The sequence below is a fragment of the Eleutherodactylus coqui genome, chromosome 7 (assembly GCF_035609145.1).
Source record: "Eleutherodactylus coqui strain aEleCoq1 chromosome 7, aEleCoq1.hap1, whole genome shotgun sequence".
NCBI lineage: Eukaryota > Metazoa > Chordata > Amphibia > Anura > Eleutherodactylidae > Eleutherodactylus > Eleutherodactylus coqui.
Genome location: NC_089843.1, coordinates 74095418 through 74116430, shown reverse-complemented (window position 1 = coordinate 74116430; position 21013 = coordinate 74095418). Strand labels below are relative to the sequence as shown.

General features: G+C 45.0%; 1 protein-coding gene across 4 annotated transcripts in view; it reads right to left on the bottom strand.

Annotated features, from left to right (window-relative positions):
• Nucleotides 1-1191: 1191 nt before the first annotated feature.
• Nucleotides 1192-21013, bottom strand: part of CCDC149 (coiled-coil domain containing 149) — a 74218-nt gene continuing 54396 nt past the window's right edge. For 2 of the 4 annotated variants that reach the window (XM_066573222.1, XM_066573224.1), the window contains exons 8-12: nucleotides 17125-17209; nucleotides 14535-14697; nucleotides 11862-11938; nucleotides 2914-3027; nucleotides 1192-2536 (exon numbers count right to left, since the gene is read on the bottom strand). In XM_066573222.1, the coding sequence (XP_066429319.1) occupies nucleotides 2007-2536; nucleotides 2914-3027; nucleotides 11862-11938; nucleotides 14535-14697; nucleotides 17125-17209 (969 nt within the window). In that variant the 3' untranslated portion in view covers nucleotides 1192-2006. The remainder of the gene's footprint in view (nucleotides 2537-2913; nucleotides 3028-11861; nucleotides 11939-14534; nucleotides 14698-17124; nucleotides 17210-21013) is intronic. The other 2 variants (XM_066573223.1, XM_066573225.1) reach the window with 1 other exon arrangement.

The following is a 21013-nucleotide window of genomic DNA, read 5'->3' as shown; positions in this document are numbered from 1 at the left end:
AGGTTCTCTCTCTCATGTTCACACTGGGATAACACATGGACATTTTCTAGGAACAGGTATTTCTAGGAACTCTACTAACAAGTTTCCCAGGAAAATAAGCCCTACCCCTTTACCAGCAAGCGATATTTTGTCAGCGGCTGAGAACTGCAGGGAAGCCTGCCGAAACTGCGGAGACCAGCAGGGAGGGACACGGACGGCGCCTGCTAGGCAAGTATGATAAGACAACCCCCAAAAATAAGAGCCCCATTCCTTTTTTGGGTAAAAAATTAATATAGGACAGGGTCTTATTTTCAGGGAAACACGGTATTGTACAGATGACAGATGTAGCAAACATTTAACACGTTGTGATAATTTAGCCATCACATACTACAATACTGTAATTGCAGTTGTTATGATGTGCCAGTCATGTTAATAATTTCTACATTTGCAACTATACCCAGCCCTGCACTTGTGAGATCAGCATATGAATAGGTCAAATGTATTATCCTATGAAAGGAAACAAAGCAGAGATCGTGAAAACCATGAGGAGTGGATACAGAAAGAATACTGAAAAATTCCATAACTTTTAAACAATGAATACGCTTTATTTTTGAAACCATAACAATTCTTTAAAGGGGCTGACCCACTAAAACAACTTATCTATAGGGTAGGTAATAAGTATCTGATCGGTGGAGATCCAATGGCTGCAACCTGCACTAGTCACGAAAGAGAACTTGAGTCTTTCTATATAAATATTGTGGCGTTTAGACTACCACTCCATTGATATCTATGGGACTACAGAGAGAGCTGAGCACTTGTATTCAAATATATCCATCAGTCCCACAGAGATGAATGGAATGGACGTGTGCACATATGACCGCCGCACCATTTATAAGGGGCAGATTTAAGTTCTTGTGATCAGTGGGGATCACAGCAATAAGACCCCAACCGATCAGATATTTGTCACCCATACAGTGATACAGTAGGTGATATATTGTTTTGGTGGGACAACCCCTAAACAGAGTTGCTCAGTTGTAAACTATTGGTGGCCTATGTGCAGGGTCTGCTACCAGGGACCCCTGCCGATTAGCTGTTCGTTAGGTGGGTGTACATTCATGCACTGAACTGATTTCTGCAGGAATTAAACAGCTCCATTCCCACTGCAGTGGCCAGGCTTGCTATTGCAAACCAAGTTTCCACTGAAGTGAATAGGAGCTTCGCTTGTAATACCAAGCTTGGCCACTGCAGTGGAAATGGAGCTGTCTAATTTTTACAGAAATCAGCTAGGTGAATTATCGCAATGGCCCAGCAAACAGATGACTGTCAGGAGTCCCTGGCTGCAGTGCCCCACCAATCTACTATTGATGGCCTATCCTAAGCATAGGCCATAAAATAGTTTACAACTGGACAACCCCTTTAAAGGAATTGCTCATAATGCAACTCCCTATTCAAGTAGTTAGCTGCTCTTGGTCCATCATTTCTTGTTTGGGTACACGTCAACTTGTCTACACACAATTATATGGAATGCATGATAAAATGATCGCCATCTTTACACCAGACAAGCATTAAAGAAGCTCTACAGCAACCATTTCAGCTTCGCTCCATTTGTAAAGTACATAAGGTAAAATGTAGTGCAGGTAATTCCCTTATTTTGCGCTTGAGTGTCCAGTAATCCGCTTTGTTCTAGCCCGCCATTATATCACGTCACCCTCACCAACTCTGACTCTCCAAATCCTACAGGGTCTGCTGTGTGCACCCGGATTCAGTCTCTCATCGCAAGCCTATGAGCGTCCAATAAAATAACTGTTTGCACTCCCCGTTACCTAATAGATGTTGACAAAATTTAAAAAACTTTCCCAGAATACTTATTTAATATTACATGTTCAAAAACACTAAACAATGAATGGCCAATGAAATGTTAAGACGGTCATTGATATGTGGTTTTTTTTGGGGGGGGATGTTGTACAATTTCAAATGAGGCCCTTAAAACGCACGCACTGTACATGTCTGGAAGCCGATGTATTCAGTCATGATCCATGATCTTCTGTCAACTGAACACTTTCAGAACTGCACAAACTCTTTAAAGATTCATCCAGTTCAGGAGCTACAGCAGACTGGTCGTCTTTTCTGTCCAAACCGTTTTCAAGTGCAATACTCTCTAAGCTAGGGTCACCGGTTTCTGGAGTTTCATCCAAGCTGGATGGTGATAATGGCTCTTGTTCCAGTTTTTTGGTGGGTTCTGGGCTGGACAATGGAGTCTCTAAACCATCAAGAGGAGGTGGCTCTTCTGAAATAGCGTCACCACCTTCAGAACTTACAATGTGGTTTTCCTCCAACTCAACGGAAGCCAGTTCCTCCGCGAGGTCAATAATCTGCTCACCAGTCTTTTCCAAATCTTGTTTCTCTGAACACAGAAGAGGTATTAAAGGATGAAGATACATGTTCTCGTAGGTGTTACCTAGTGGATCTTGGGAGTTCTCTAGTAGCTGATTGGACTCCTTTTTGGCTGGTATGCTCACATCACTAGAACATCTCTCCACGTCAGGTTGTCTGTGTGCTACACATACAAACAAACAGTAATATCCATTAAGAACAACCTTGCAATATCGGTGTGAGAAGGAAATTGCCCATGTAAATGGACGGATTACAAACAATGGGGTCTACTTTCATGGGTCTTACAAACACAGACAACTCACACGAGAATAATCGGTGGTGTAAATAAGGCCAAATGTTGAGCTTTCTCCCAGCAAGGATGTACACACTGTAGATTCATCCATAAGAATCTACCAGAGACCAAGCATGAAGAATGCAACATCTCGGCCAGGGGTAGAAGAGCATGGCTCACTCATAGCAATGCTTGATCTCAATAGCTTCTTCTGGGTTTCAACAAATTTATAGCATGAATGAAATCCTAAAACCCCCATTTGTCATTACCTTCATAGGTTAGAGGTTTATGACAAGGTATGTCAGTGAAGGTCAACATTGGCGACTTTGGTCTCTGTGTGGTTGGCATCGTTGGTTCATGTAATGAGATAGTGTCCCGTCCACCTAAAGAAATAAGAAAAATTACATTTAGATCAGAAGCTTTTACCCCCAGGATGACAATACTGATTATTGTACCAGCTGTAACATTAAATATTAGGATAAGATCTAGCATTTGGGCATCTCCATAGGTCCCATTTAATGGGACGTCAGTCAGACTCCCACTGATCAATAAGTTATTCCCTACCCTGTGGGTGGGGATAACTTACTTTGGTGAAACAACCTCTTTAAAGCGACCTTCTGGGCCTGGAGAAACAAAGATGGCCACACTAGGTTCTCTGATCACCTAATGTACACTGTGCATTAGTATGTATCCTTAGTTTAATACGCTACATCTGCTTTGATTAAACAGTACTGGCCAGTCAGAGCAACATGTAGCGTCTTGGACTGCTGATGCATATTAGTACATAAATGTGCCTCAGGTAGTCAGAGAAGTGGTGCGGCCATCTTTCTTTGTCCAGGCCTAGAGAGTCGCTTTCAAGTTGCGATCATGACATGCTCTTAAATCTGTATTAGGCCTCTTTTACATAGGCGACAGTGATATCACTGATACAAAGTCGCAGCGATATCGCAGCTTTGTCACCACCATTTTGTAGCAACAGCGATGCGTTTTCCTGTAGAAAATCGTGCATCGCATCGCTGCTGCCCGCAATAACATTGAGCGAGAAGGTTAACCCCTAGCTGCACTCAAAAAAAAAAGGGGGGGAATACTTACCTAGTAGGCTCGGCCCGGGTCCTCCCGCTGCTCTCTGGAGCTCCACCGTGCATCCTGCAGTCCCTGTTTGCCCACAGAAGATCAGTTCCTGGTTGCTGGATTCATAAATCCAGCCTCCAGGAAGCAATGACTCTGGCTGAGCAGCGCTGGATGAACCAAAGCGATGTCTAGGATTGGTTCATCTAGCACTGCACAGCCAATCAATGCAGCCCTGGATGATCCAATCAGAACCACCACTTCCTGGATGCGGGATTTATGAATGCAACAGCCAGGAAGTGATCTTCTGTGGACGAATGAGGACTGCAGGATGCCCAGTGGAGTACCGGAGAGCAGCGGGAGGGCCCAGACCCTGCCTGCTAGGTAAGTATTGCCTTTTTTTTTTGAAGGGGGGGGGGGGTGCAGCTAGGGCTTAGTTTCGTGGTAGGGCTTAAATCGTATCGCGTGAAAACTGCGATTTCATGTGTTGCGACAAAAATGAAGACTCCATAGGGGCTTCATTTTATTGTATAAAATAACATTTCAGACACTTCACACAACATTCCATCATCTAGGATACCACTCACATACAACAATGGACTGGAACTACAGACAACCATGCACTTGGTAAATGCAGAACGTAGAAATGCAGATGTTCTTGTTAATCCAGATTATATTAAAGGGACCTTAAATAAACACCTCAGCTGTTGGAGCTCCCCAAAGTGTTCTACATGTCAGTCAGCCACTGACATAAAGGGAGGAAGCTCTGTAAAGGCTGAGCTGTGTGTTATACACTGTATTACCTTAGTTGCTATACAACATCTTTTGGAGAACGAACTAAAAAAGTAAAGGGCAAACGGAATTCAGAAAAATAATGGAGGAAAACCTGCTGCAGTCTACAAGAGAACTGGAAATGAGAAAACCCATTCTCCATCAACACAGCAACATAGTAACATAGTATGTAAGGCCGAATGAATACAATGTCCATCTAGTCCAACCTGAAACAGAAAACCGAAGCTAGAACTAAAACAGAAACAATCATGAAGTTGGAGTAGCCAGGTCACAGCCCAGACCTTAGTTCAATGGTGATTTTATGATGGACTTCTAAGTAAATTATTCCCTCTCTCTCTGAATTTTAAAGAGCTTCAAGAGGCTGGAAAGAATAATGATATAAATTGCAGTGTGCACAGCTAACCTACACAGACTCCATGGTGTAATAGCTGCTACAGGGGATTTTCTCATGTGTATTTTCATACATTTGCCAATACTGGGGGTGGGTTATACAATAAGAGAATATAGGAAACTACTGTATAAGACATTTTATACAAAAAAACTGTATAAAGTGCATCAAACAGCACCATCAGGGAGGCTCCGCTAAGTGCGGATCTGAAGGTGGTGAAGATTTCTGCATTCAAATCCTGTGTGTGAGCGTATAATGACTGTCAATCACTTTGTATAGATTTGTTTCCGCTTTGACAATGAAGAATACTTTCCTGTTTATCACTGTCAAAAACACTTCATTCATCCAGCGTGATTCAGTGCGTTCCAGAATAAAAACACGAAAGGGGGGATGTATACTTTTTAAGAGGCATTGTGTAGGATACCTGCGCATCTACAGACGTCTTTGTGTCCTGTGAATGTCCTTTCTCCAAAGCTCTGTTTATAGAGAGTTTTATGGAGCATTTGACAGGGTAAAGTGAGGAGGTTTAATGATGGATGGCGAGGTTACTGAACATTAATGTAACACATTCTGTACTTGAGATTTCTCGACGTGAAGCCCAGTAGAGCCGTCTGCTTTTTCCCAAATGCCGACTTCATCTGTTATATTCTATTCTACCCATCTAGTCTGACTCCTACTGTGATGGAACAAGCGTTTTGCTAAATAGGTTTTTGAGAAGGGAAAAAAAATGTAATGTAATTACCAAAAAGACAATGAAAGTTACTCAAGACGGCCAAGTAATTACCAAGAGCGGGTATTACTTATGGTGCTAATATACAAGTAATACAATTACATCTTCTGATGATCTTAATATCTGTCTTAGTAAAATAATAATGATGAATTTTAGATTGCGGCTTAAATACATTTGATGAAACCACCAAAGAAATGAACGTGGCCAAGAAATATTAAAACTGATTCTCTTAAAGGTTACTCTCTCTCTCGCTCTCTCTATAGAAGTCTATGGGAGTTTGGAAAACAAGCAAATAAGTTTGTTGGAAATGGGTCAGTGGCCTAGGTTCTCCCAAAAATGATGCGGGTCCTAGAGGATATGGCATCAATGTGTGTGACAGTAAGTGGATCGTCAACTGGGCTGGGACAAGCAACAGTTAATAAGCCTATAGAAGCATCCGTAAATGTAGGCAAAATGATACTATACAGCAGTGTAGTAGATCCTAATAGGAAAAAGTAGACACGTTGTTTGCCAACATCTGCAACTCTGGGAAAGTTGGCGTCTAGAATAAACTTTTGGCACGTGCTGTGTGTTCCTTAAGCAGAATGAGAAAGTACTTCATTTCTTCACCGACTGAGCTGTAACACCAGGATTGCGGGAAAAGTTTATTCTTCATTGATTTCAGTGAAATAAACAGGAAACGAGTTCTCAGGAGGAGATCACTATAAACGGGGCCATCATTTTTGCTGTATGCAGCACAGAAAAATAAAAAAAGTGTATAAAAATAACACAATGTAAATACGATGGGTCAATATGCACTAAACCGCCACTTTATTAAAGACGGAATAACTTGCATTTCTGGTATAACCCCTTTAAGAGACTGCAGACTTTCAGAAACAGAATATGTCCAAACACAGCCAGATTGTCCTATTCTTTCCCACCACTATAAGATCAGCGGTCCGTGGAGACATTGGGATCAGCCAAAATATAAGCAGGGTTCTCTGCTTTGGCCGCCCTATACCTGTTGGAAGGGTTTCTAACAATAAGCTGATCACAAACGGACCCTGCTTGGTGCGGGAAACAGGGCAGTGAGACTTCAATTACCCTGCAGCGCCACCACTGGGGAAATTAAACATTACACAGCGATCATTCCAAGAAATGGACTGTCCATGTGACACAGGACAGGACAGGTCCTTCGGAGCGAGATGCTATTTCTATCTGCTCTCCAGGAGGGGAGGATCCTGAAGAGTAAATTCCCCCAAATGGGGTATATAAAATGGGTTTTCTAGACTAGACAGTAAGGTAACACAGGTGACATATGTAGTATACACAAAACATTGAACCTACGCCCAAATCCCACAGACACATTGTAGCTGAGGCCTTAGTGAAGCAGAAAAGGGAGGGAAAAAAAGAATGATAAGTAACACAAGATACAATTCAGTCACAGTCAGCAATATCCGATACAAGATTAGACATGAATGTTGAGCTCCACATTACGGCTCCCGCAGGGATCATCATTCAGTCTCCTTGAACGGCGTTTTCCTTCCTGCACATTTGGCGTAGAATTAGATAGAGTAACCGTTCAGGAGTTTAGAGACACTGAGTGACAACCTCTGTGGGAGACGTAGGGGTAAGTTCATACGTGGCAGAAATTTTGGCACAGTCTCATTCATCTGAATGGGGTTTGCAGAAACCCTTGCACACGTTGCAGAGACAATGCAGACAGATGTAACATACATAGGCTGAAAAATGACACATGTCCATCCAGTTCAGCCTATTACCCCCCCCCAATGTTGATCCAGAGGAAGGAAAAAACCCCAATGAGGTAGAAGCCAATTTTCCTAATTTAGGGCAGAAAGTTCCTTCACAACTCCAATCTGGCAATCGGAATAATCCCCAGATCAACAACCCTTCTGGACATGCGACATGTAATATTGTATCGCTCAATGAAGGCGCCCAGGCCCCTCTTGTACTCCTAATGATGGAATTGTAGTCACAGAAAATGAATCTGCCACCTGTGAACTTACCCTAAGGGTGGCCGTAAAGGTTGCCACTCTACGCTCCCAAAAAGTGATTGAACTAAGAGACGATAAACCATATTTAAGACCTTGCTAAAAAAGTGTAACTCACAAGTTTGTATATAAAAATATATTCTATGTTAGCAGAAAAGTTCCATAATTTGCAATTATCAGAATGCTGAACAAATATTGAGCATTAACCCTTTCCAATCCACTGTCTAACATCTAAAGACATTATGATTTAAGGCTGTACAGCTCCGATGTTGGAAGACGTCCGTCGGGGTTCTCTTACTGTATATTGCTAGCCTCTCTGCTGTCGTAGCCTATCCAACGTGTCACCTCATGCAGTACTGGCTTTAGCCAGCATAGAGCGCCGTTGTATAACAGCAGAAAAAGAGGAAGCCCCCTAGGAAAACCAGGATACAAATTGGATTGGAAAGGGTTAACATGAAGCTCCACATTGGTTGTACAGTCAGCATATCTTCTGCATAGGCCCGTTCCGTAGATTTTGTCTTTATTACGGATTTCAGCTATTTTTCAGCTTGGTTACTCGTGGATACTGTCAACCGGGTGCTGCTGACAGATCTGTTAGTCTTATTGTTCCACTTAGTACATTGAGTGGATAATGGCGTACTGTTGTGATTGTGCGCTGATTGGATTAAGGACAGCATAATAGCTTGTACAGAAATGCCCATTAGAATATATATGTTAACTACATTATTTGGATGGTTATTTGTTCATATGCAAAGCTGCAGTGGATAGTAAAATGAACAAGCCATAATTTAAAGGCTATGGTCACCTGAGGGGGGGGGGGGCAATTTTTTTTTTTACTTAAAAGCATGTATTTTGGGCTGACTGTTATTCTCACAGTAGGGTTTAATTATGAAGTTTGCACGGTTTGTCTTCTGCAGCTTCTACTTATCACTGTATGTAGAGACTGCAGTCTAAAGCCCCTTTACACGGGACGACTGTCGGGCAAACGATGCCCGTCCCCGCATGTACTCGTCCCCGCATGTACTTGCTCCTGTGCTGTTACACAGGAGCGAGTATAGTTGGCTCGCAGCGGGGAGGCTGGAGGAGATTTCACTCTTCGCTCTCCCCCGCCCCTCTCTATACATTAACACAGCGGCCGTTTAGTACTGAACGGCTACTGTTTACACTCATTGTTAATAATACACAACCATCGCTCATTATTTAGGCTGCATAAAATCCTGAATGATGAACGATGAGTGTAAACAGCAGCTGGTAAGTACTGAACAGCCGCTGTGTTAAGGGAATGGAGAGGGGCGAGGGAAAGAGTGGGGAGTGAAATCTCCTCCCCCTGATGGCCGCTCTGTCAGAGAGCCAGCGATACTCGCTCCTGTACAGCAGCACGGGAGCGATAGCACACAGGAATGTGTGTCGAACATAGTTTGCACAACATTCGTCCTGTGTAAATGGGGCTTAAGTCTCAGTAGGAGAGCCGTCAGTGTGCTGCGTTGAGGGTTTAGTTTTCAGCTCTTATCTCTTCTCTCCTGCACTTTTTATCCACTAATGCAGGACAATAAGAAAGTTTGTTTGTCATATCAGAAATTAGTCGCCAGTCCAGCCTCACTGACACGTCTCGTATTGTGACTTAGGCCCCATTCACATGGCTGTATGTGTATTTGCGTGGGCACCCCACATTGACTTCTATGGGGACCAATAGTGTGCAAATATACAGAAAAAAGTAGAAGAGGTTCTATACTTTTTATTTTAGTGTGACTGAAATGCGTGACTACACGGAATCATGAACAAACCCACTGATATCAATGGGTTCTATTCTTTGCATATTGCCTGTGTGAACCTGGCTTTAGACTGCAGTTTCTATAAACCGTGATAAGCAGAAGCTGCAGAAGACAAACAATGTAAAATTTTTAATTAAACCCCATTTCAAAAATGACTGTTAACCGAAAACACATGAATGCAACTGAAAAAAACTGCCCTCCCCAATTCCCCAAGGGGATCCATAGCCTTTCAGGGGTTGTCTGCTTTGGACAGCTCTTGTTCACGTACAATAGTCTAATGGGCCCCAACAATGTGCTGATTGCCCCTAATGATCAGCGGTTATCATTGGGGAAAGTACCAGAGACATTACACTGTGTCAATTGAAATGCTTTTTATACTGGCTCTTCATTCTGGCTAGTAGAGATGGTTCCAGGAGAAGGATCCTCTATTCCAGTGGTGGCGAACCTATGGCACGCGTGGGGCAGGGGCCGGAGCGCCGGCGGCCGGGAACAGAGCGCCGGCAGCCGGGAACAGAGCGCCGGCAGCCGGGAACAGAGCGCCGGCAGCCGGGAACAGAGCGCCGGCAGCCGGGAACAGAGCGCCGGCAGCCGGGAACAGAGCGCCGGCAGCCGGGAACAGAGCGCCGGCAGCCGGGAACAGAGCGCCGGCAGCCGGGAACAGAGCGCCGGCAGCCGGGAACAGAGCGCCGGCAGCCGGGAACAGAGCGCCGGCAGCCGGGAACAGAGCGCCGGCAGCCGGGAACAGAGCGCCGGCAGCCGGGAACAGAGCGCCGGCAGCCGGGAACAGAGCGCCGGCAGCAGGGGAAGGAGCGCCTGCGGCAGCTGCAGGGGACAGAGCGCCGGCGGCCGCAGCACCAGGAACGCTGGAGGGAGCGCCGCTGGTAGCAGGAGACTGAGCGCCGGAGGCATGAGCACAGCCACTGCCAGCGGAGGCTGGAGAACAGGACACAGAGCGACTTCAGCACAGACTGTGGGGCCGCTGGGGGGTGTGTCACTGGTACGCAGGGGGGCGCTGGGGGGGTGTCGCTGGTACACGGGGAGCCGCTGGGGGGGTGTCGCTGGTACACGGGGAGCCGCTGGGGGGGTGTCGCTGGTACACGGGGAGCCGCTGGGGGGGTGTCGCTGGTACACGGGGAGCCGCTGGGGGGTGTCGCTGGTACACGGGGAGCCGCTGGGGGGGTGTCGCTGGTACACGGGGAGCCGCTGGGGGGGTGTCGCTGGTACACGGGGAGCCGCTGGGGGGTGTCGCTGGTATGCGGAGGGCTGGCGCTGGTACGTGGGGGGGGGGGGCGCTGGTACGCGGGGGACCGCTGAGGGGGGTGTCACTAGTACGCGGGGGGCGCTGTGGGGTGTCACTATTACCGCTGGGGTATGTTTACAGGTGGCGGAAGTGGGCAGGGCTGTTTCAAAATAGACAGGGTGCAGATTTTGACTGCTTTTTCGATGCATAAATGCTGCAGAATTTTCCACATAAATTTCCCCTGAGGACATTCTGCAGCATTTCCGCATCCAAAAAGCAGTTAAAATCTCCACCCGGTCTATTTTGAAACAGCCCTGTCCTTTTTTAGAACGACGATGGTACAATCATACGTCGTGATAACCCCCGCCCCTGACATGTTGGCACTTTGCAATAAATAAGTGGGTTTTGGGTTGCAATTTGGGCACTCGGTCTCTAAAAGGTTCGCCATCACTGCTCTATTCATATAACCTTACAGGGCACATTTACAAGGGTTGTCAACAAAACAATATCGGCAATGCATGACCAGCTTGCTGACAGTTTCCATGGTGCAACAGATTTCTGTTTTAGACTATGTACGAGGACATAATAGCGCTTTTTTAGGTTTTCAGTTAGGTTTAACTATATATCACAGAGATACTACATTGAATTCTATTTATTGTTTTGCATAGATTAACTATAGAGTCAATGTTGGCTGATTTTGTGGGGGGTGTAGGGTGTGCCTAAACATCAAGAAACACGTAAAAATAAAGAAGAGAGTCAATGTAGACAGTTCAGTATGAGGCTAGGTTAACATGCTACGATCCGCCCTCCCATAACTAGATTGGTGTCCTGATAAGTACAGTTACGTCAATCTGGGTTTTCACAGTGTGAGATATTTTACTCAGAGATAAAAAGGATTTTCTGTTCCTATCCCATCATAATAAAGCATCTTTACATTGCGGTTTTCCCTAACAAGGACTGTTACAGGTCAAACACTAGGAGCAATACGAGAACAAAAATGGCACAAATCGATTGCACCAGATCATTTTGGCCATTTGTATATAGGAGGTCATTGCTCAGGTCAGACATTCTCCATTGGATGATAGCAATGTGCCATGTAAGCCTAGCCTGAGGCATATACTGCCTGTAACAAGCACTAAGAAAGAGGTCCTCAGCCCCTGGCTTCACTGACGTAAGTTGTGTTTGATGTGACCATTCTAAGACAAGTCTGTGTTATTGATACAGAAAAGTACTGACCAGGGAGACTCCATAATCCAGACACCTCCAATGTCCGGAGCTTCTTCTCCAACTCCGCCACTCTGTTACCTAAAATCCTGAAGGGAGGGGAGAAAATTAGTTGTAAATAGATGGAAGATTTTATTTTACTCTTCTATTCACCAATTCAAAATTTTTCAATGTCTAGTTCAACTATTCGGTTATTACTTTTACTTTGTGACATGGTGCTCCATCATGATGGAAAAAGCATTGTTAATCCCCACATTGCTCCGGGATAGATGGGAGAACTTGTTTTGGAGAGAAAATAACTTTACCCCAGTCCTCTGCAGTCCAATCCCTGCACAGTATTTTCTATGATGAAGCCCCCTACAAAATGTTTGGGACATCTGGAAGAATGGTTGTCCGGAGAAGTAAAGGTGAGCCCTACCATAAATCCTGGGTCAACAGTAAAGCATCCTGAGACCAAAGATTGAAATTTTGGGTCCATGGCCAGGAGACTCCACAGATCTCAATCTCATTGAGAACCTGTGGTCAATCCTCAAAAAGCCAGTGGACAAACAAAAACACTGATTAGACAAGAATGGGTTGTCATCAGTCAGTATTTGGCCCAGAAGCCGATATCCAGCATGCCAGGGTGAATTGCAGAAGTCTTGGAAAAAAGGCAACACTGTAAATACTGACTCTGTGTCTATACTTGATATATTTATCAAGAAAAGGCTAAAAACGTATGAGATGATTATAACTGTGCTCCTATGATTATAACTGTGCTCCTATGGTATACTGAAGTATCTGACTAAGGCCGGCTGCACACGGGTGTATTTGCATTGTGGAATCAGGAAGCGTGTCCACCTCCGGATTCTGCCGCAAATACTGCCCATAGATATGCTATTGGAAATCCCTTTTTCTGTCAACGGCGGACATCAATCGCAGCATGTTCTATTTCAGAGTGGATTCCGCATGGACAGCTTCCATTGAAGTCAATGGAAGCCATCCGATCCACGGCCCTTCCGCAATGACATTGTGGAAAGGTCATGGATTCCGTGTCATCACTGGGCAATGATGTGGAAAAATCCGACATTTAAAAAAAAAAAAATTCTGTTCTGCGCATGTCCGATGGCTCGCCATGTGGACCATCCGCAGTATAGAAGAAAAGAGAGAAAAGCAGGTGCGCGTGGATGTTGGCTGGGCACAAGGTTGGATTCCGCATGCGGAATCTGACCCACCCGTTTGCAAGTGGCCTAAGTGTGATATCACACCCGTGCCCAAAGATACACATTCCTGCTCTGTTTGGGGAGCAGGAAATGGGAATTTATATGGCCAAACAGCCCTGTCTCAGCGCCAAAATGGACCACACTTACTATAATGGGGCCCACTCTGTTTTCGTTCAGCTACCTGGCTTCTAGACAGAAGAAAAAGCGCTGCATGCTGCGTTTTTTCGTCTGGTATTTTGAGCTAGATCTGTGGCCGTATCCCGGACTGGAGGTTCTACCCTACATGTGAAACCACCCTAATAGATCTAAAAACACTGAAGCAGCAAACTATGTGAAAAACAACATTTTTGGCTATGACTGTACATGGTTATCTTTTCCTTCTGGAGAAAATTCTGGTTTTGGCTTATAGTCCCAGTCATACTAGAAGGAAAGCTAACTGCTAATAGGTGGCGCTGCCGAGGCATTGTAACATAGCCTTCAATGAAACTACATGAGTCTATGAGTGGGAGAAGGGTGTATTTCCCTAAGAAAGGGGTCCGAAACCCTATCTTTTCTCCTTAGTGAGAGAACCTAGACGGTGAGTAGGGAGACTCAAAAGGCCATTTAAGCTCCTCTGGGTAATATGCAAATAAGGGAGATGAAACAATACCTGCACAATGAGTGAACAGTAGAGATGAGCGAACGTACTCGTAATGAGTACTTACGCACCCGAGTACCGCCATTTTCGAGTACTTCAGTACTCGCGCGTAAAGATTCGGGGGGCGGGGAGAGGCGCGGCGGTGCGGGGGGTAGCAGCGGGGAACAGGGGGGAGCCCTCTCTCTCTCCCTCTCCCCCTCACTCCCCGCCGCAACCCCCCGCGCCGCCACGGCGCCCCCCGAATTTTTTCGCCCGAGTACGGAAGTACTCGAAAATCGCGGTACTCGGGCGAAAAAGGGGCGGGGCCGAGCACGTTCGCTCATCTCTAGTGAACAGTCATTATATGTGCTGGGTCTCTCTCACTGGGAAGGGGGGGGGGGGGTCTCTCTCACCGGGAAGGGGGGGGGGTCTCTCTCACCGGGAAGGGGAGGGGTGGGGGGGTCTCTCTCACCGGGAAGGGGAGGGGTGGGGGGTCTCTCTCACCGGGAAGGGGAGGGGGGGGGGGTCTCTCTCACCGGGTAGGAGAGGGGGGGGGGTCTCTCTCACCGGGTAGGAGAGGGGGGGGGGGGGGGGTCTCCCTTGTTACCCATTACTGTGCATGAATTCCTTAGCTGGACCAATTTTCCAGATGCAACAGAATAGGAATTTTCCTTTTCACTTTGATTACGGATTTTTGCAGCCCGAAAGAAGGAAAAGTATTGTGAAAGCTGCAGAGTAAAGTCATGTGAAGGAGAGTTCTCAGAATAGACGTGTCTTGGGCTTGGTTCTCAGAGTGTGATGAAACATCTTGGATGTAACAAGCTGGAAGCAGCAGTGACAGTAAACAGGAGGGGACTGTACACATACTTGTTAGTCTGTCTTTGGTGCTGAATAACCATGTTTTTCTCGTGAATGGTTTCAAGCAGAGCTGTAGCCAGCGACTTGAGATCAGAGATAGACTGCGGAGTAGCAGGCAGACTGCAGCCGTGATCCTCTGATAACAGCTCCTGAACTGCACAAAACACACAAACTGCAGGTGACGGATAATAATCAAAGATGTTAAATCCATCTGGCAACGCAATGTCATCAAAGCAATGCGAGCAAATCTCCCAACCTCGTCTGGAAATATGTCACTAATGAAGCTGAATGAAGGAACAAATTAAGTAACAGCTCATCAAAGAGCCTTTCTAGTCTCCGCGGTGCAGCTAAATATCTATTTATATAGCTACGTAGCAATAGGTTTTGGGATTGTTTATGAAGAATGAAGCACAGAGTCTATGGATTGTTCCTTCTTTTGCTCCCTGTTGAGTGATGCACTTTCTATGAGTCACTAAAGATTAGTGGGAGAAGGGTGTATTTCCATAAGAAAGGGCTCCGAAACGCTATCTTTTCTCCTTAGGGAGAGCACCAAGACGGTGAGAGTAAGGAGACTTATGCTCCTCTGGGTAATATGCAAATAAGGGAGCTGAAACAATACCTCTACAGCGCCACCTATTGGAAGGCAGCAATACCTAAAGTCAATATTAGACGCTTTATACAAGCCTTGCAGCAATGACTAGGAATTGAAAGCAAAGCAAGCTGTATATGCATGGGCTCTGACGTTGCTTTCAATTCCTGGTCATTGTTGCAAGGCTTGTTTACAGAGTCTAACATTGACTTTAGGTATTGCCGCCTTCCAATAGGTGGCACTGTGGAGGTATTGTTTCATCTCCCTTATTTCCATAGGAAAAGCATGTTTGTCACTTTCCAACCCCAGTTATATATGTTTTTCTGCAGGGGCAGCCTTAGAGTACTTTTAGACAGAATAGCTGTTGGGCACTTGTCCAGTTGTAAAACTATTGATGGCGTATCCTCAGGGGTACATCAGCAGAAATCCAAGCTGATCAGTTATTTCCCATCCAGTGTGTGTGTACTAAGCGGATTTCTGCAGGAAGCAAGCAGCAACATTTCCACTGCAGTGGCCAGGCTTGGTATTACAGGCATTAAAATGAATGGGAACTTTGCTGCAGTACCAAGCCTGGCCACTACAGTGCGAACAAAGCTGTCTGCTTCCTGCAGAAATCAGCTTAGTACATTAGTCCAGAAACAATTGGATGACCCCTTTAAGCCATTATTGCTCCTGTACTTTCACACACATGCGATAAATCGCTCATGCAATGGAGGGGGAGCACGTCAGAGATCTCTTCTGGTCGTCCACTTCCATTCAGAGCAAATAGGCAGTCGTTCATAGATGAACAGCTGTCTGTTTAAATGGGCCAACAGTCACTCAGTTCTTAACTAAGCTGAAAACCAAGCAACTTTGGCAAGTGAGTGATTCTTGCTAACTTACACTGTCAGGTCCAGTGTTTAAACAGGATGACAGTCGCCCTGTATAAGAGTCCCCTTATGTCGGATGCTGCCTTGTGTGGTACCTTCTCTTAATGACCTCTTATGTGCGTTCTGTCATGCAGTGTATAAATAATCATCATTATATATATAGTATATGGTGTGTATTTATGGAATAATTGCCAGTGTGATAGGTTGGTGAATAACATTTCCGTACATTTTAATTATTTCTCTTTTTTTTTGCATTTCAATGGGACTGCCTGAGGTACATTATCAGAGTTCTAGTGCTCAGCTATCCGTAACAGTCCCATAGAGATAAATGGAGCAGTAGTGCACATGTGTGATTAGAGGCCCACCTCTAAGGATCGGTATAGGTCTTAGTGGTCCGGCCTCCACCAATCAGATAGTTATTCCCTGTCCACAGAATAGGGGATAAGTACTTATTGCGAGACAGCCATTTTAATTAAAGCGACGCTCCAGTCAGGAGTTTAAAATGAATATATAAAAAAGTCAGTATCTGCGGGAGTTGATTACCTATGTATTTTTTTTCTGATCTTGCTCATTGCCTGCTTTTTAGCTCAGCTCTATTAGGACAGAGCTGTGACCTGTGATTATAATTTAACCACTATGTCTAGTTTAAGGTAGTTTGGGACACGCCCACTGTCTAGTCATTGGTTCAGGCTGCAGAGCAGGCATCCTGAACCAATGAAGATACAGGGGTGTGTCCCAGACTACCTCAAACTACACACAGTAGTTAAATTATAATCACAGATCACAGCTCTGTCCTAAGGGAGATAAGCTAAAAAGCAGACAACTAGCAAGATAAGAGGAAAAACAAAAGTCAGGTAATCATCCCTTGCAGGTACTGACTGGAGAATCACTTTAACGAGATTTACTGTTGTTGCAGTACATCTATCATATGCAGCCATGCCATATAAGAGGTTATGTACTGTATTCTAAATGGGCTGGACAGAGGCAGATTTCCTAATGAATATTCATGAACAGCCGGGAAACACCCCTCGCCCAACACACAAAAGAGACTGAAGAGGATCTTAGAACTAAAGAAATAACCATTACACAGTCCAGTATATATGTACGTATTCTAAAAACATAGAAAACAGAAGCTCAGTACCTTGCTTGGCAGAGAGAACCCCGGTCAGGGCGCTGCTATTAGACTTGCTACTTGACTTTGAGTTCTTCCTCTTCTCCAGCGCATTCTGAAGTACAAAGGGACATCTTATGTAGAAGGAAGGAAACAAACACACAGACATTTTGGAAAATAATGAGAGTGATCCAATAGGCTGCTAGAACGTCATGCCCGAAATGACAGAAGAGGAGTATCATTTATCACAACTGTGAGAAAGACAACAATGCTTTGTTTCCCGTAGCAACCACAGTCCATATTACATTGTTTCAGTATAATCTAGAAAATTAAAGTTGAACTAGTTCACAATTTTGATACACAAATCATCTGGAAATACTCATACAGAATGAAAATAGTTTGGCATACATACTGCAGGGGAAGGGGGTAAACCTTTTAGGCCATGTCACCAATATGACGGCCATTTTGAATGCCACCATCTTGGATTTAACTAATAATTATAATTCCAGGGGGAAGGTAGGTATGTGATATATCAAGTTGGGAGAAAATTTTGCAAGGAAAACCGATGGTTTTCTTCATTTTAACATAATGTTATTTGTTGTCATGTTACCACTGTGTTAGTGTCATCATTCACACTGCCTGCAATGAAAACATTTTAGGGCTCATGTCCACGGGCGGGTTTGAATTCCGGGATCCGCATGGGGCACCCATGTGGATTATCCACAGTTCAAGCTGCCCATAGACAATTATAGGTGCCTGCAGCTTAATCAAGGAATGCAGGTTTGTTTTCCGGAAAACAAATTGCGGCATGCTCCGTTTTGCAGCCGGTCCCGCAGGGACGGCTTCCACTGAAGTCAATGTAAGCCGTGTGATCTTTGGCATACCCGGAACTATCACTCCGGGTGTGCTGCAGGTCCCCTGGAAAGCAGGAGATTTAAAAAAAAAAAAAAAAACTCCACTGCACATGTGCGGGAGGTGTGCCGGTGCACCCACCCACATGCACGGAAGAGATGACGGACAACTCTCACACATTCAGACTGGTAAGTAATGTCCTCATGCGGCGGGCAGGGGCGGGATTTTGCTGTGGGGCTCCCGCCCACGGAACCCAACCTGCCCGTGGACGCAAGGCCTTAAGCAGAACAGGTTCAGATTGTCCTGTCTGGTGAATGAAGCACACGTCATTGCAATAGATTTCAATCCATGCCACCAACCTGACTTACCATTACCCACAGTGCAGTTGCCAAACTTATTACCAAATGAAGAGAAACAGGTTTGTTGCTGATAAATTAAAATTTGGACGACCAAAAGCCGTTACTGATAAAGTATCAGAAGTTGCTGCTCCTCGGCTCGACTTTATGGGACTGCCAGTAGTAGCTGAACACTTGTATTCGGCTCTCTCCAGCGGTCCCACTAAGCGGTAACGAGCACCATTCAGGAGGACAAGGGGACATGGTAGCTGCTTCTGTCCGGTAGGAGACCAAGGAGTGGGACCCTACTAATCAGACTTATCCTGTGGATAGGTGATAAAAGTTGATTGTGGGATCATCCCTTTAGCTGGTTGACTTAAAGGGAAGCTCCGTATGAGTTCAAACCTCTAAAGAACTTTGGACCTTTTTAGATGACCTCAAACTACAGCTACTCTACCACTAAACCACCAAGAATATTACAGGGATAATAGATGTAACAATGTACAATCGTGTACTGAGAGCTGGCAATGGAGGTACAACTGGGGGCATTTGCAAACCCCTTTAAAACCCCTATATTTGCTCCTGGAGCCTGCACATGTATTGTGTTCTGCAATATACACAATTCTGCTGATCTCCAGTCAGATGTAGTGTGTAATTACGGCAGTGATATAACCAGGGTGCGATATCCTGGCAGCTTCACACTTATAATGAAGGAAGCTGTTATGCTGTTAGAAGATGACACTTTTGCTGCTAAGCGATTTACTGTAGTTATTGTGTCAAATTCAGGATGTTCTGCAACTTCATCCCTGTACAAAAGCAGAAAAAAAGTAGTTTTGCTCAAATGGGACAAAAGGGTTTGGTTTTTGTAAAAAAGTTTTGCTTGTTGCTAAAGTCCCGATTCCCTCATTTCTGACCAATTGTATTGATAATTGTTCGCTGCCAACAATGAAACTATTGTTTATTATCGGTCATCAATTGTGATGGCAAAGAAAAGTATCAGTGGTTCGATCGATAAATATAAGTGCCGCTCATAATGGGATCTACACAAGATTTTGTTGTCTAGCGCACAACCAGGATCTTGTGTTCAGTGCTGTGCAAGAATGTGTATGGAGGATTAGCTCATCTAATTAAAATATTTCCCGGTAAACAACATTCCAGGGAAGTTTTTTTTTTTTATACACAGTGGGCCACGGGAAAGTAGCCCGGCATCAAAGTCTTATGAAAATCTTTGTTGCCCATAGTAACCAATCATAAAGCAGTTTTCATTTGTTCTACTGATGAGGTAAAATGAAAGCTGCGCTGGGATTGGTTGCCACGGGCAACTAAGTTTTTTTTTTTTTAGACAGCTTTCATAACAGTGTGGTGCTGGACTAGTTTTCTGTGGTCCACACTGTAGAGGCTATGGTGATGATGAGTGAGTGTGAGGCATACCGTGTAGTTACATAATGCAGTGACATGAGGTTGGAGTTATTTTGATACACCACATCAGGCTAAGATGTACTGTATAGGCATTAGATATAGTATACACACATGCAGTGTATATATGCCGATTGCTTCAAAAAGTCAAGACCACCTGAAATATCTACTAAATGAAAAGAGATACAAGTAGGAAACTTCGTAGAACCCTTAGGCCTCATGTCCACGGCCGGGTCGGATTCAGACTGCGTAATCTCGCAGCAAAATCAGACCAGGTGCTCCAGCAGTGACCCCCAGAGACCGATACTCACCTGTCCGGATTTGCCGCGAGTGTCTCGGTGGGCGAACCAGCGTGCATGCACAGTGCAGGGCATGATGCGGATTTGCGTCGACTCGCTGCGGGATGGATGGCTGGCTTTCATTGACTGCAATGGAAGTAGTTCATGCGATTTTCCACAAAAAAAATAACACATGCTGCGAATCTTACCCACGAGTGGAAAATAGCAGTTGATTTCCGCTAGTGGGCATGGAAGAATCTTTTAAGATGGCATGCTATTGACGGTCATTGCTACGGAATTTGCAGCGGGTGTCTCGCAGCGAATTCCGCAGCGATAATCCATCCGTGGACATTGGGCCTTAACATGGCTGTAGGGAAAACTTTTTGGCACTATGGTGTGTCTGTTGGCCACCTTCAGCCCAAGAAACTTCAATGGAATGGAGTACGTGGGATACATGATTTAGGGTTATCATTTCATCAGAAATTCATAGATGCGGACATTTGGTCAATACCCGAGTTATGGATGATGCTATGTTGAATATTAATACAGCTGGCATGTTTAATTATGAGGTATGAAAAACACTAAATCGCAGGTCTTTTCAGATACCAGAAGACAGACAGTCTTTACAATCCAGGACAGAACCAAGATCATCCTGATGATCGGTAACAGGTTCACATGAGGTGGCCGAGGCTTTCAATCAAGAACTCCCAGAAAGAGAGCCAGTGAGGGCACGAACCATCAGGAAGCTGGTTCAGAAGTTCAGGGAAACTGGTAGTGTCCAGGACAAAACAAAAAATGGTCGTCCAAGCAGTCTTTCCAATCGCCAGGTCTCAAAAGCTGTACTAGCCGAGTCTGATTCGGTGTATTTCTTTATGAGGTCCACATAAAAGCGCCAGGAAACTGGTATTGGAGCATGGTGTGAGTCAACCGTCAACACAAGTGACACCAATACAAACTGCAGCTACAACAGTAGTTGTGTGAGGATGACCCCAACAGACCCTTGGTATTATGTTAGTCGGCTTTACAAACGTGTGAACA